We start from the raw sequence: 15,967 nt of genomic DNA on the forward strand, positions 1-15,967 counted from the left end.
TTATAGCTCATTCAATTTGTTGAACTCTGTTGCACCTCAAAATAATGAGAAATAATTTGTTAATTTCACCTCCTCAAAGTGGATTTAAAATCAAATTTTTGAGTAATAAATACAACATAAACATTATATCTGGAAAGCTATTTTTGTCACCAGTGTTTCAACATGAATGTACTGACACAGTATTTTTTTTAAGTATTTCATAGAGTCACTGAACTATCACAAAGTCATATATCGTCTCTCTCCTCAACTGAATTGTCATTCTAAACGCCAAACAAACGTGTTGTTTTGAGTGCAACATTCTTTTTGTCTCATGTGTCAGTCTGGATTTATTAACGAGGTCATCTTCATATTTTGAATTAGTTGATTTGCTGGTATGCTTTTTTTTTTACTTGTGTTACAGAAAGCAGTCATGGAAAACACCCTTTCACATCACTATTTTGACACTGAATGCTGTTATGATTGGCATTAACTTAGCACAACTTCAGCATAGTATATAGAAATAAATGTGCTATGACTCTTACTTTAAAATTGTATTAAATTTCACTGTGAACTCTAGAATTTATTCTAAATGTAATAAATCCTTTCTCATTTTATTTCACCTGCGGTGGAAGTTGCAGTCTTTAAATCTGTTTAGGTCCAGTTCACTGTGGTGGTTCAGTGTCTCTCTGAATGACAGCTGTCACTCTTTTGTGCTCCCTGCGCACCATCTGGTTTGAAGCTGATGATTACTGCAATAGATGGAGGTGCGGTGCAGTCCGGTGGGCCTGGCTGACGCCCACAGATCTGAGAGTACCTGGGGGCCGGATGACCATCCCTACCCTTGAGGATTTACTTTCTAACAGTGTGGTTTCTAACTAAGTTCTTAATTATAATCACATCCTTTTGGTGTTTCACAATTTCTATGCAGTGGGGCCTTTTCATTCAGATGAATGCAGCAATATTACAGAGTTATGACTGTATTTGAACCTGTGTCTCAAAAACAATGGTGCTGTGTAAATATATTCATTTCAAAATAATGGTGAGAAAAGTTATTTTCAAATTTTGATTAAAATTGAATCTGACTAAATTAAATCTGGCAATAAGGAACAGAAAGAAATATGTTGTGTTATAATGTGAGATTATAAGCACAATTTATGCCTAAAGTATAGAAAAATAACAGCACTTCATAATGACTCTATCAACATTAGATATGCTTTTATAACGCAACCATACAAATAATTAAGATATTGAAGTTGGTTTTACAAAGCAACAGGAAAGTCAAGAATTTCTCTCAATCTTCTGTAGCTTTCTGTTTCTTTGCCTCAAAAGAGAGGAATATATTTAAAAGTGGCAAGAATCATCTTATTTAAATTCATGTGTACAAGTAGATATTCTCAAGACAAAACAGGATCATAAGATATTATAATGTATTTCATGTAAAACCTCCATAGGTCAAAGGACATGATGTTGAAATAAGAATAAATTCAGACTGCAAACATTTTTGGGGAAGATACATCAATGAGAAAAACATAAATCTTTCATGCACGAGTGTCGAATGTCAGAATGAATTGTCTCTCTGGTTCACACAGGTACAACTTTTTGATGACTGAAAACATCAAACACCGGCTTCTCCTATGCCGATACACAGCAATCTGCACATTCCATCCACTTATTTTGAATGCTCCTCACAGCAGTGTGTGATTACTTGAAAGTCAGCCGGACATCTCTCTTTTGGCAAAAACAGGAATCAGCCCGAGAGCCAAAAAACAAAAACTTTTGTCCCCTGCTGTCGTCCTGCAGTTCTGGTAATAGTCTCAAATCTGCTTTGATTTTGGAACAAAATCTTCAATCTGTAGCTCAACTATAACTGCATATTAAAACACAGTAATATCACAGTCCAGTTTTTTAATATTAGAATTGTTGTAAGGGAAAAAACAAACACATGAAGATACGAGACAAACAAAACAAAAACATCAAGATGCTCATTTTTTTAATAATACGAAGTATTAACAAAACTGTTGTTTCAATATTGATTTGTCTCAGATAAAATTCATTGGGTGATATATAAAAAAACAGGAAGGTTATACAAGGACACAGCTCTACTTCTTTGATGTGGTAGAGCTGGACACACAAAATAATTCCAGCTCACTGATCAAACCTCCAAAAACACAACCCCCAATAAAGTCAGCATTTAGCCCACAGAGGTTATTATACTTTTTTCTCTTACATATATCTATATGAATAAGGTGCTTTTTTGCTTCATTTTTTAATTTTAAGAGGCTTTTTTATTTTGCATTGTTGACACCATTATTTACTATTTCTTATTTGGGTTTTATATAAAAGGAATTACAAAAGGTCTTCACAAATTTCAAAGTTTAATTTCTCATGTAGCATTGATGTATTTATTTCCATGCAAATATTTTCTTTTAGTTTCATAATAATAAATGAAAGAGTAAGAAGCATTGTCCATTGCTCAAAAATAAAGTTTATATTTGTTCTTTTTCTTAAGCCTTGCAGATTTCAATCCCGGCATTGCAGATTCCAGGGTTTAATACAACATGGCAGTAAAAACAGCAATAACGAGTTGCCAAAATATAGAACTCGGTGCAGAGATGCCGTCGGTTACAGTGCCGGCCAATAAAAAGGGGTTGCGGATTTCTTTGAGGCCTGAGCAGTCAGTGAAAGGCACTGTGGGGTCTCCATAGTTCACATGGCAAACTCTCAAACACCCACGGGGGGGTTGCCCTCCCTCCCTCCCTCCCCTGTCATGCCTTAACTGAGGCTAGTGTTGACACAGTGCTGGCCAATCTAATTTTGATTGTCAGGAGCAAGGAATGGTGATCCTCCCCCCGCCCCCCTGAGATCATCAAGTTCATTTCTCTGGCTGCATAGGGATTTTTTTTTCCTTTCACCCCCACCCCTCCATCTCCCCACCACTAGAACAATATTCAGCCATTCCTGGGCCTCTCAGAGTGAGCTCACTGGAGTTAATCTCTCAGGCCTCTCTCCTCTCTATTGCTGCCTCTCTCTCACTCGCACTCTCTCCCTCTCTTTCTATTCAAAAAGCCATTCGAGAACAGCTTGAATTAGTGACAGTTATTATTCAGACTAATGAGTAAAATCTCAATGGCAACAACAGTGGACTGTGACATTGGCTATAACAGCATTCATAAATCATTCATTCTTGGCAAGAGGGATTTATTAATAAGTGGGTGACAAATTTAATTTCTGCAAATTATAAGATTTTAATTAGTAGAGCATGACAGTGTTGAGGAAAATGTCAGATATCTGAGTGTGTGAAGTGTGAGGTATCTGGATGGAAATCTGTGAAATGTCACGAAGCCTTCATTGTTTTCCCAGATCTGTACCATCAGAAAAGACAGATGGCCCTCTGCACCTTTGTTTATGGGTGCGTGTGTGTGCGTGTGTGTGTGTGTGTGTGTGTGTGTGTGTGTGTGTGTGTGTGTGTGTGTGTGTGTGTGTGTGTGTGTGTGTGTGTGTGTGTGTGTGTGTGTGCAGATGCGCCTGCACATCTCAGAGGCCGAGGGAGTGAAGAAGATCAGGTTTATTGACAATATGGTTTTATATTTGAATGCTTATATTTGCCGGGATTTCAAAAAAATAACACAATCCCAAATATTTATTTATAAAGAACAACCATTGTCTTGAATTGAATGAAAAGTGTATGAAAACTGACCATATCTGTGGGTTAAGATTCATTCATTATTCATGCATTTTCAAATACACTCATTAAGTTCAATGCTTTCCATCATTTTAGATTTCAGTATGCATGATGAGTTAATGCAATAAAGGGCTACTAAATGTCTTTTGTGTGGTGCAGAAAGACGAGGAAGCTGCACAGTGACAAACTATGACATTTGGTTAAGGCCTCTGAGTCAGTATAATCAAATTCAAGCAGTTGCAAGCATTAAGACAGACATTGATTTTCTCAATGAATTCCCAGCCAATGAGATGCAGTGACAGTCCAGCAGTGTGTGGCTTTGTGGTGTAATTGAAACTGAGATGTAATAACAGAGCAGAAATTAGGGGACAGAAGATCAGTTGACATAAATGGATCAGTCAAGCCACCTGAATAAAAAGCCTGAATCAGAGAATAATGGAGATGATCAATCACAATGCTCTGTGACCATTTGCATGGAATTATTTAAATTATATCATTTAAATAATTTTCATATTAGCTATCCATAAAACAGCTATGGCACTTTAAGTAAACGTTGTTAATTGATATTTGTTGTTCTCAATGTCCTGATATGTTGCTCAAAGTAGCAGAGATAAAACTTTGGAACAACTTTATGCAGTATAACAAGTTGGCCAGATGGGGGCACTACAACTAAAAGTCTAAATTTAAATCTGTCCTTAACACTCTTTGCTAATCCTGCCATCCCTCTGCCATCAGTTTCTAATTTGTAACTCTTTTTTTAATCAACAAAAACGGTTGGGGATTCTGGATGGATGCTTTAGAGGAAATAGCTACAAAACATCAACATGTAAATGATTACACAGACACAAAAAAGAAACTTAATAAAGAAAAAGAGTTAGAATTGGATTATAGTACTTTCTGTGATATGAACCAACTCAGAAACAGCTCAACAGAGCTTTTATAGAGGGAATACTGTGAGTACAAAATACATTAAATTGTCAATATGAGCTTTAATAATTCTTTTTAGTTTGACATAAAAAAAAAAAATCATAAATGTAGCATGTTTATCAGGCAGAAATGCTTTAAAATACTTTAAATAAGTAAAAAAGTTTAATCTCTATAAATATCAGCCTACCGTCAAAAATTAGGAAAACCTTAAACCTTAAAACTCTCATTACCAAATTCGGCAAATAACAGTTTGCACATGAGCTTCAGAGCACAATTGAAGCTTGTCAGAAGTAATCTGGACATAACAGAAAACTATTTCAAAACGAAAGATCAAAGGTGAAAGGTAGAAATTATACTGTCAAGGGTGTTGGGTTCACCAACCAGAGCCCCCACCTTAAAAAACAAACTAAAAACTAGAAAACTAGATTCAGATACACGCTCATATTATTCCAAAACAATTACACATGGCCCCTTTGTGGTTAAAGATATGCATATTTAAAAATTAGAAAAAGGCTGAGGGTGGGGTGTTTGGTGTAGGTGCATGATTTGCAAGCTGTCAGATGACGGCCTTGCGGATGAAGAGCAGTAGGCCCCCATTCTCTGTCCGGTGCTCGGTGCTCCCTACCCCCTCAACGCCTCTCCATACCCCATGGGAGGAGGTCTGTTGCGCTGCAGCCACACTAAATCAACACCGTCCTAATGAGGTGTCACACTTGACCCCCAGCAGCCTCAGCCCCTCACATGGGTGTCAGAGCCACAATGGGCGGCCCTCCATCTCCAGCGCCTGGCTGACACATTTTGATTCATGAGAGAGCCTGGGCCCTGTCAGGTCAAAATTACCCCTATCAAAATGCCACCATCAACACATTCATCAACCCTACCTCTGAATCCGCCCTTTTTCTTTCACCTCAAAGAAACAATTCCTTTCCAAAAATCAACAACACTTCCTGTTTTGTGCTGTACATGTGCCCCTCTCTCTGACTCCCTGAAAGCACACAACCATTTGCACAAAATCATACCTCTGACCACATTACACACATGCATGTTCTCGCTGATGACCTCTTATTGCATCGAAAAGTGATACGCCTGCCTGTCATTGGTCAGGGTCCAGCTTTCTGCTGCTAATGGCTCTCTGAGCGATGAACTCTGTGTCCCCCAGGTGTTGGTAAGCCTGTCCTCTGACCTATTGACCCAAAACACTCCTTATGTGAACAGGTCCTCACAGCTAATAACGAACCTGAGAATGAAATCTGTGTGACCTGCCCTGCTGAGTCAAAACAGAAGGAGGGGGCACGGTGCTCACTCATAGCAGGAGGCGAGGCACATTGGGGCGGCTGTGGCACATGAGGTAGAGCGCTTGTCCCGTAACCACAAGGTTGGTGGTTCAAACCCCTCTACAGTCAACATGCCGAGGTGTCCTTGAGCGAGACACCTAACCCCAAGTTGCTCCCCGGGATGGGTCAAATGCAGAGAAATAATTTCCCCATTGTGGGACTAATAAAGGATTGATTATTATTATTATTATCTTCACATTTTGTAGTACAGACAGTTCAATCAGCTCCTTGTGCCCAAGACACCATATGAGTGGTAGAACTGTGACGATCATGATCACACGCACATACAACAATCACGATGAGGACTGACTTAAGAGTGCCCTCTCCTCTCCCTGGAGATCAGCTCTTTTATTGTGAACACAGCTGAGACTTTTACCTTCCTGTTATCACCACGGGACCAGATCATCTCTGGACTAATAAACTCGGCAGCAATGGAGGATCAATGTCAACAACCAATCCCAGCCAGCTTTCTAAATCAATAATCAAAAGTGTTCCAACCTTCTTTACAGTTTGGTACAAACTAGTTCTTCACTTTACAAGGACAAGGCCCCTTGCTGAGAAGATAATTTGCTGTCGGCTGACACTCAACCCTGCCCACTGAGGCAGCCATCTGGTCCATAAACTTTCCCCTGAGAGATAAGGGTAGTCCAGTAAGACCAGTATACCCGTCAGCTGACTGGTCTGGTCTTGAGCCTTTACAAATGTCCATGATCTCATTGCCATTATCATGCAAAACAAGGATGTCCCTATTTATTACATGGATTCTTGCCACAGTGTTAAAATGAATTATGCACACTTTTATCCACCTCCACATGGCAATATTGTGTCGGGTTAACAAACGCACACAGTTTCATATCTGCAATGTAAAACAGTTAGAAATATATTTTCACAAAACAAGATAAGGGGACAATAATATCTAACATTTCATGTACAATATGTCTTCTTATGAGGCTCTGACATTATGGGTCATAAACTGAGGGTCATGCATAGTGTTAATGAAAAGTAATAATGTAGAAGTAGATGTTAGGACCCAACATCCATAATGTAAATGTAGCAAAGCAAAGTTATCCTGTGCCTCATTTGTGTCTAGATTCAAGTAGGTAATTGTGATGACATGAATGACTATTGAATGTTATGGTGTTTGAAACACAGAAAGCCTGGATATGTGGATATGTGGATATGTGGATATGTGGATATGTTGCATGCAATAAGAGTTCAGTTTTAAGACTCTGGACAATTACTCTGGTGTAGCTAACAGTACAACCGCACTTTAAGAGGCTTGCAATAAGTTACTGTTCAATAGGTGCTGCAGAGCGCAGAATTGATTAAAATAAATCTCTAAGTACATTATTACAGCTGCATAATCCTACAAGCCATATAACAACAATTGCAGCTTGAAAATCATTTCATTAAAAAACATTTTTGGTATCAAATATATTCACAACAATGCAGCTACAAGAGTATGAATCATACGGTGCATTTTCAGGTCATCACCCTCTTCCATGTATGAGCTTCTGTTTCCCGGTCTTTCACACTCCTGCCACCAGCTGCCAGCAGGTCTTCAGTAATAATGATTTTCCTACTTAATGATTTAACCATTATAGTCTCCCTCAACTAAAACCTGATCCTACCAGAGGGCCAACAGGCTTCTCCTGTCTTCTCTCAAAGCTGCTCCTTATGTCTTCAACATCAGATGAAACATGACTCCTCTCTGAGTAGTTAAGCTCTGTGTTTACTAAATGCACTGACAGATAAGCGCCGTGCGAAAGACACATTTTGACTCAAAGCTTCCGGTTTTGTCAAGTAAAGTCCGAAGGTAATTGTCCATTTGCAAATAATGCATCAGGTTTGAACAGAAACATATTGGAATATGGGATATGAGTAGAAAATCACAGGGGATCAAACAATTCCTAAATTATATTGAAAACTAAAGGATTAAGTGTTTGTCCTGCTCCATTGTTTAAAACGTAGTAGGACTGACAGTCAAACCCTGCCTGTCTTGCTGAGCTCCACTGATTTCTGTGCCAGTCTCAATATCTTTAGTTGCCTTCACACCACAGCTTCAGAGGCTGATGACCTAAAAACAAGCTGATCAAACACACTAAGGAAGCTTTCAGTTTTTTTTGATGATCTTGTTGTGTTCAAAGAAAATGTTACACAGTCACATCCTGTTTTGGCTATTTTGTTTTTGCAATTATGCAACATTTGATATAAGAATGTATTCCTGAATGTGATATCCAGCTTTAGAAAAATGCCACCTACACTAAGCAAGCAGTTGTGCATGTACAGAGCAAAAGGGGTCTCCTGCCAACATAATGATGCCTGATGTAGAGGAGCATTGGTAGAGGACGGCAAAATGTTAAGAGGGAAAAGACAATGGAAATAAAAATATGTAATATTTGAATGTTCAGCTTGTGATACTGTGTACCTTAAATTTACTTTATCCACCATATAGTGCCCTGACAAATTCAACAATATAACGAAAAAAGTACTTTCTGCTAAAAATCCCAAAATGCAATGCACTACTTATGCAGTTCCGTGACTCGACAGCTGTCAGTGATGATGCAAATGAAGGTGATAAGTAAGAGTCCTGAATCACAATTGCTGCTCACTATTGTGTCAACTATTACATGGTGAATGAGAGAAAAAGGAAGTGATTTTGGACACAGCCTTAGTAACCACCTAGTGAAACTCTAGCATCCCTACCAAAGATCTTAGCAACCACTTTATAACATGGTAGCCACCACCTATCAGTATGTTTAAAACCATGTGGCAAAGTATGGATATCATCTTGAAAATGTACTTAACCATCTCGTTCCTCAAAGCTTCTGAGTTTTATCCAACAATAATTAGTTTTTTGAGAAAATGTAGTGTCCTCTGATTGATATCAATTGTCTTGTCTTGGCTGGCTAACAGTCAAACAGCTAACAATTGCGGCCCTAAGTTAGCAATCATTTGTGGTTATGCAAAGTGACAGAGGAATTACGCTTTTATCCTCAGATTGGCATTTTTTATATATGCGCAACCTGGGACCATATTGTGTAACTCCTTGTATTCCTGTACGAATCTCTTATCGTGTGGCATGGGCTTTAAGTTGTTAAAAATACAATGTATTGCGTTGTGTGGTTTGTATGTAAATTACGGAGAAATCAGACATGTGGAGGATTTCAAAAGTGGGTTAAAATTGTGAAGCTTTTCAACAAAAGGAAACAGTTATAAGCCCCTCATCACTTAAAATGACACAAGGACTGAGGCAGTGCAATCCTTTGTGTTGAAGGAACTTTTGATTTAGTTAAACAGCTAAAACAAGAACCTTTCACACCCAAACAATGGACTCCTTTCTGAAACTTAGCACTTGACAAGTGAGGAGCAAATTGTACGTGTGTGTGTGGTGAGTGTGTGTGTGGTGAGTGTGTGTGTGTGTGTGTGTGTGTGTGTGTGTGTGTGTGTGTGTATACAAGTGCGCACGTGTGTGCATGTGACCCCCCCCCCCCCCCCCCCCATGTCTAACAATCATCCTGACGCATACCACCCTTTCTCTCCTCAAATAAAAACAGAGCAAAAGAAAAAGAGAAATCATCCACTGTTGAAGTACTTTACGAGATCCTCCTCTGAACAGAAAAAGGACTGAGTATCCATGGGAATCTTAGCACGTTAGGGAGGCCTTTCTCCCTTCCTCTCATCCGCTCTCCCCCGCTGCACCCATGGACCAATGCAATTGTTTATTTTCTCCTATTGAGGCAGCTCCATTCACTGGCCCTCACATTTACTCTGCTCAATTGGAGTGAGACAGCACTTATTCCAGGAGAGGAATGTAGCGTTCCACTGACAGAGCAGCAAGAATGCAGAAGAAATAATTAAAACTTTTTTAAAGGTTAAAAAGGTACAGCTGAGCATGAGCGAGAACAACGTCAAACAGAACAATGCGGGCCTGACAGGATTTTATGCCGTGATGAGTTTATCCACACATCACCTTGACACTACAAAGTAAAAGAAGTGTTTGAATAATCCACAATGCTAGAAAGTGGAGCAGGGATCCTTTAAGGAGGTCATTCATTCGCCGTGCTTTCTTAACTGAAACTCTCCCGCAGAACAATGAAGCATTCTTCGGCCTGTTGTAAGATGTGGCCTGTCCTCCAACCTCAGTGCTCCCGGCCACAGCACAATAGCTGCGAGCTGGACCATGGAGTTCATTTATCCTGAGTCTATTCTGTCTTGAGCAGGCAGTCGTAATGACAGTTTCCTTCTCTGTTACAATGGGGCTAAAGCCTCCTCTTTCCTGTCAATCTCTGTTATCTTTAACCACAGTGAAGTGGTGATCTGCAGGTTGAATCCAGGCTGACACCAGTGCAGTATTTAGTATAGATGAGCTGCTGATGCACAATACAGTGTGGAGCAGTTTCAGGTTGCTTCAGGTTGTTTCCGTTGTGGTTATGTGTTTTTACGTTTCTTGCAGATGATCACATTATCATTTACATGGTCTGCTGCCTCAACACACAAGATATTCAAGCTACATCATGTCTATTGTGCATAAAACACATACCCTGTCTTTTTCCTTTTTGGTTTTCTTTAGTTGATCCATTACACAAATTTGCCCCAAAGGGCTTTTTAATATGTACAGCATAATACCCTTACTACAGATAAGAAAAAACTTTCTTTTTGAAAAAAGGAAGAAACTTCAGGAAAATCAAAAGAGGAAGGGATCCCTCTTCATGCAATTCAATACAGATACATTTAATTGTATCATTATCAACCTTGTCATCACCATTGAGGCCACTTTTTAAGCAAATACTGCAGCTTCACAATTAAACAAGCACCACTGTATGTGGTACAAAATAAAAGAGCTATACAAATTGTCTGTGAACAGTGCCAGCACATTTCAGTATATGCCAAATGTGTTGAATATATAATTACAAAGCTACTCAAAAGCTACGGTTTGGATAGAGAATGAAAGATTTGATTGAGGAAATATCCATGAACTCATAGTTTATAAATTGACTTGACAACATTGCATAACTCCACCTGCTCTTTCTCGGCTTGAATCAGAAGCATGTTTTCACTAATGAGAGAAAAATTCTCAGCGAAGCAAACATTTTCTTTTGCAGAAGATCAGTCACATTTGCTCCAGAACAGTCAGTCTGCATTCAGGCAGGAGTACCAGATATAAAACACAAGTAAATCTTACCTGCCCCCTACTGGCCACAAACCACTAATACACCATCTGAAACCAGAGCCATAATATGTGGTAGATCATTAAGGAATATAAACATAAGGAAGATGTGACAATTCATGTGAGCAAATATCTATATTCATATAATATGCCACATACACACACATACACACACTTTTTGTCTTGGGAAATATAATAGTTCACATTGCTCATTAAACTTCAAACTGTGACAATTTTTCAAGCCATTAGATAAAAAAATAAAGGAAATCCGGTCGAAGTAATACGTATCTGAAGGGCGAGAAGAAGAGAGTTGAAAGAGGATATCTCTTTCTCTGTGGTTTTCACGAGTGGCAGCACCCTGAGTCAGCGTCCTGCCACAATACAACTGCACTGCAGAACCAATCTGTGATCTCTCAGGATGGACGCCTACACTAGTTATCCACCTTACTATTACTATAGTGACATTGAGAACTCGACTGACTATGTGTTTTTTAATCTAAATGTCACAGTAGAATGCCCTGGCTCACCCATGCATGGCTCCAACATATTCATGCCCATACTGTACTACCTCATATTTTTCACAGGCTTTTTTGGCAACCTTTTTGTGATCTTGGTCGTGGGCAGCAAAGTTGGGAGAGGTGGGCGTCTGGTGGACACATTTGTTGTAAACCTGGCCCTGGCTGACCTCGTGTTCGTCCTCACGCTGCCTCTGTGGGCCATCTCCGCCAGCCAGAGCAACTACTGGGAATTTGGGCCAGCTGGGGACCTGCTGTGTAAACTGAGCAGCTATATTATAGCTGTGAACCGCTTCTCCAACATCTTCTTTCTCACCTGCATGAGTGTCGATCGCTACCTGGCCGTGGTGAAGCTGTTGGACTCGAGGTACCTCAGGAGCAGCAGGTGCATCCGTGCCACCTGTGCCGCAGTGTGGTTGGGCTCCATGGTGCTCGGCATCCCATCCCTGGTGTACCGCCGAGTGGAGGCGCTCAGGGGCGGACTCTCCTGCGTGGAGGATAACAACTCACCCTTTTTTCTTGGCCTGAGCCTCACCATGGCGTTGCTCACCTTTGTCCTCCCAGTGCTGATCATCATGCTCTGCTATGGCACCATCGTGGTGCATCTCAACCGCCACTGTGCAGCAAATCCCCGCGCTGAAGCCCGCCGCAGACACTCCCTCAAGATGGTCCTCTGCATCATAGTGGCCTTCGTGGTGTCCTGGCTGCCCTTCAACGTCTTCAAGGTCATCATAATTGGTTCTCAGCTCTCAAACGTTGATCTGAGTTGCGATTTCCAGTCGTGGTTAAGAAACGGGCTCCCCGTCTCGTGCTGCCTGGCCTTCATCAACAGCTGTGTGAATCCAGCCATTTACTTCTTCCTAGACCATCACTTCAGACGACTGGCCAAGAACCTGTACAAGACCTGCATAGGGGGGCAAAAGTCACTGCAGAGCCAAAACTCTTCAGCCTCTTTCACCAATGTTGGCACTTCAGATAGCCTTGGAAGAACTTAGCTGCAGATGTTTGAGTAGGAGAAGAAAACTTGGAAAGTTATTGTTCTTGTTCTTGGCTATTTTGTGAAAACTTTTCATACTCATCTTGATAAAATGTGTGCATATATTTCTCACAAGGGATGGTTACATGTGAAGAAAAACAGAAATGCGCTGCATGGTAAGAATGGAATTATTTCAGTTGGTAAGATTTTTTCAGTTGGTTTCCTTTGTCATATACTTCCTTTATTAAAATGTTCGACATACCTTGAACATGCTGTTTATAAGGCTTAACGTTTTTTACATAATTGTTGATTTATATATATATATATATATATATATATATATATATATATATATATATATATGTATGAAAGAGAGAGAGAGACCAATTTGGTGGTGTTATTGTAAAATGTTTGTTACATGAATATGATATAAATATTATTATATATTATTTTATATGATATAAATATCATTATATATTATTTTGTTTTGCTGATAAAATTGCAAAAATAAAAGCTGAACTTTTTTTGTGTATTTGTAACTTACAACTGAATCTTTAACTTAGGGCACATGGTGTTTTGTACTTGTTTTACTGATGACTCATCTAAAATAAAATAAATAAATAAATTGATTTTTATGCCACATTTGTCTCACACTTTAAAACAGACATCACCCTGAAGTTTATAACAAGCTTTTCCATAATTACAATTACAATCCAGAAACCAAATACTTTACGTTTAAATTACATCTGTCTTATTGCACTCAGACAAAAGTGAATGTTTATGGACATTTTTGTATAAACATATTTGGAGCTTGGCAGCATTCTACATAAAATGTTGTCATCTCCACTAAGTTGTAATTGCTTGTAAATGACATTCCTGAGCTCAAAGCAATTTAATAAAAAAATATATAAATATATATTTGTTTTGTCAAATTCAATTCAATTCAATTCAGTTTATTGTGTATAGCCCAGAATCACAAATTACAAATGTGCCTCAGAGGGCTTTACAATCTGTGCACATGCGACATCCTCTGTCCTTACACCCTCAGACTCGACTCAAATGGCAGTTTGGTCGTATTTGTGCAATTTCAAATAATACAATTCAGAGAATTTTAACATTTTATGCAATTCTCCAATGTAGCTTTGCTCATTGTTGATGTAAAAGTGCCTAGTTTTATCATTGTAAGTATAAAAGCAATATGTTTATGTGCAAATTCTGAATATTAATGCAATAATATCCAGTGTTTTGTGTTATAATGCAATAATAATAGTATTTATTATGACTAAACTCCTAAGATCTCGTAATTGGCTTGACCTCGCAGGTTTATCTTGTCTTTTAAGTAAACCAGTAGCTGTTCCACTCTGTGCACTTTCTGTGTGGTTCGACTGATGTTGTTCATCATCTTCGTGCTTCACAGAGTGCAACAGAAGACAAGAAATAAAAAAAAACACATGAAGACTAAAACTCAAAGAGAGGAGTGAAATATGAGGTTATTTATGTTTTACTACTTTCACATGTGAGTTTTGTATAAATAAACAAAGAGGGGTCGTGAGAAAAAAGTCTCACTTATTCATATGAGGAACTATTAAACTTGAAACCGAAAATCAGCCAGTACATTTGACTGCAACAGAAAGCAGAAGCTAATTGTGTGAAAGATGGTAGAACAATCACATGCAATCAGACAGTGGTTTAAAACATGACAACCGGCCCACTTCTCTAATTCTCTTAAGGTTTATCTTAAAATAAAATATTTCAGGAAATCACCCCGGCCACAGTTGATCTTATGGCAAGATAAATACAAAAAGAACAGGTAGCTCAGATCTGACATCTGGGAGGTCTCCTGAGAGGAAGAATGCAAAACATTTGTTATGCACACTTTTTCCTGGTGTCTTTATAAGAACTGTTTTTTTTTACTTCAGGCATGAGACACTGTTAAAAGTAACTTGTTATAAATCAAAGGCATTAAAATGAGTGTTACAGCTTTATGAAAGTTCAAATGTTCATGTGTGCCCACTTCTTTTTCAGTTGTATATGTGCAGTTTCAAATATGAGAAAACCCGATGCCAGGCTGTGGGTGCCGGGGTCAGGAATTTCCCCTCTCTTGCTTGAAAGAAGAAGGTGTTTCAGAGACAAATTTACCAACTTTTCACACAAAATTGTTTCAACACTATCCCAAATAACCCCAATGTGTTTTATTTCAAGTATAAGACAAACACAAGTAGAGTAGATGATCAGTAATTTACTGTTGTTACACAGTCTAAAGAACGCTAATACATGAACAGTGAAATCATTTACAGAACAGAATTTATTCTAGCTTAGTGGACAAGTGAGACAATGTTAAGTTCATCTGTTGCGGTTCAATTTCAGTTCTTTATTTTATGTAAACAATTAAGGAAAAGCTGTCGCTTTAAATGAAAATCTTAGATCCCAGGCTCCCTCCAACAATTACATTTGTATAAAGAGAAAATTCTGCAAGTAAAAAATTTGTACTTAAGACTTAAAATAATACAGAGGTTAAAATATTGCGACAAAATACATACATATGAAATATTAAAGTATGGTAGACAGCAGTACAGTAATTACAAAATGTATAAACAAATAATGAACCACAATGTAGTTAATTCATATGCATAATGAGGAGTGATGAATAAATGTAAACAGGTCATAAAAAGTAAAGTGGTTACATATATACTTTGTCAGTGCTTTGCATTTTGATGATTCTTTTTTTCTAAATATTTTTACCCATTAGATAACATTTTAAGTTTAAAGGAATCAGTTTCCAGCTTTCATTTGATGGGGGTTGGTTTGCTTTTATTGTACAGTTGAATATTTTTATAGATTGCACCTTTAACTGGAAAACAAAGCAGTTCACAAGCTTCACACACCCACATACACATACACACATTCACACATTGATGTCCGGTGTTTGAGGCTCTGGGGATTCGTGAATTGCTCATAGACACATAGTCACACAGACACGAGGGGACGGGGTTCAAACCACCAGCCTTGTGACAGTAATAGACCACAGCTGCTAATTTTTGTTATATGAATAGATGGGACATGTTACACAAAGATTAAATACAATAATGTTTTTGTTTTCAGCCTAATTGATTTATATGTTCAACATTGATAGGCTTTAATTCATGAGAAGTTAACTGTTGTGTGTTGTGGCAAATATTTTCTTCAATGCTGGTTGTAATTTTAAAGGTCAACTGGATTAAAAAAAGCAATTGAAAAACATGTTTCAAGTAGTTGTTTGCAAAAGATAAAAGTGTCTATATATTAACACAGACAGGCTTCATATTGGATCAACTTTGTAAGTCTATTTTTTGCTATCTTATTTAATATGTTTATTTTAAATAAAGGCACTTCAATCCATCTATA

General features: G+C 38.4%; 1 protein-coding gene across 1 annotated transcript; it reads left to right on the forward strand.

Annotated features, from left to right (window-relative positions):
• Window positions 1–11,442: 11,442 nt before the first annotated feature.
• gpr25 (G protein-coupled receptor 25) lies at window positions 11,443–12,602 on the forward strand. Its single transcript, XM_054617164.1, has one exon. It carries the CDS (start codon window positions 11,511–11,513, stop codon window positions 12,600–12,602), a length of 1,092 nt encoding a protein of 363 aa, XP_054473139.1. The 5' UTR covers window positions 11,443–11,510.
• Window positions 12,603–15,967: the final 3,365 nt, after the last annotated feature.

This window comes from Anoplopoma fimbria, chromosome 17 (assembly GCF_027596085.1).
Source record: "Anoplopoma fimbria isolate UVic2021 breed Golden Eagle Sablefish chromosome 17, Afim_UVic_2022, whole genome shotgun sequence".
Classification (NCBI taxonomy): Eukaryota; Metazoa; Chordata; class Actinopteri; order Perciformes; family Anoplopomatidae; genus Anoplopoma; species Anoplopoma fimbria.

What these genes read in the sequence shown, in the direction of transcription:
- gpr25 (XM_054617164.1), top strand. Translation starts at nt 11,511, where the DNA reads ATGGACGCCTACACTAGTTATCCACCTTACTATTACTATAGTGACATT.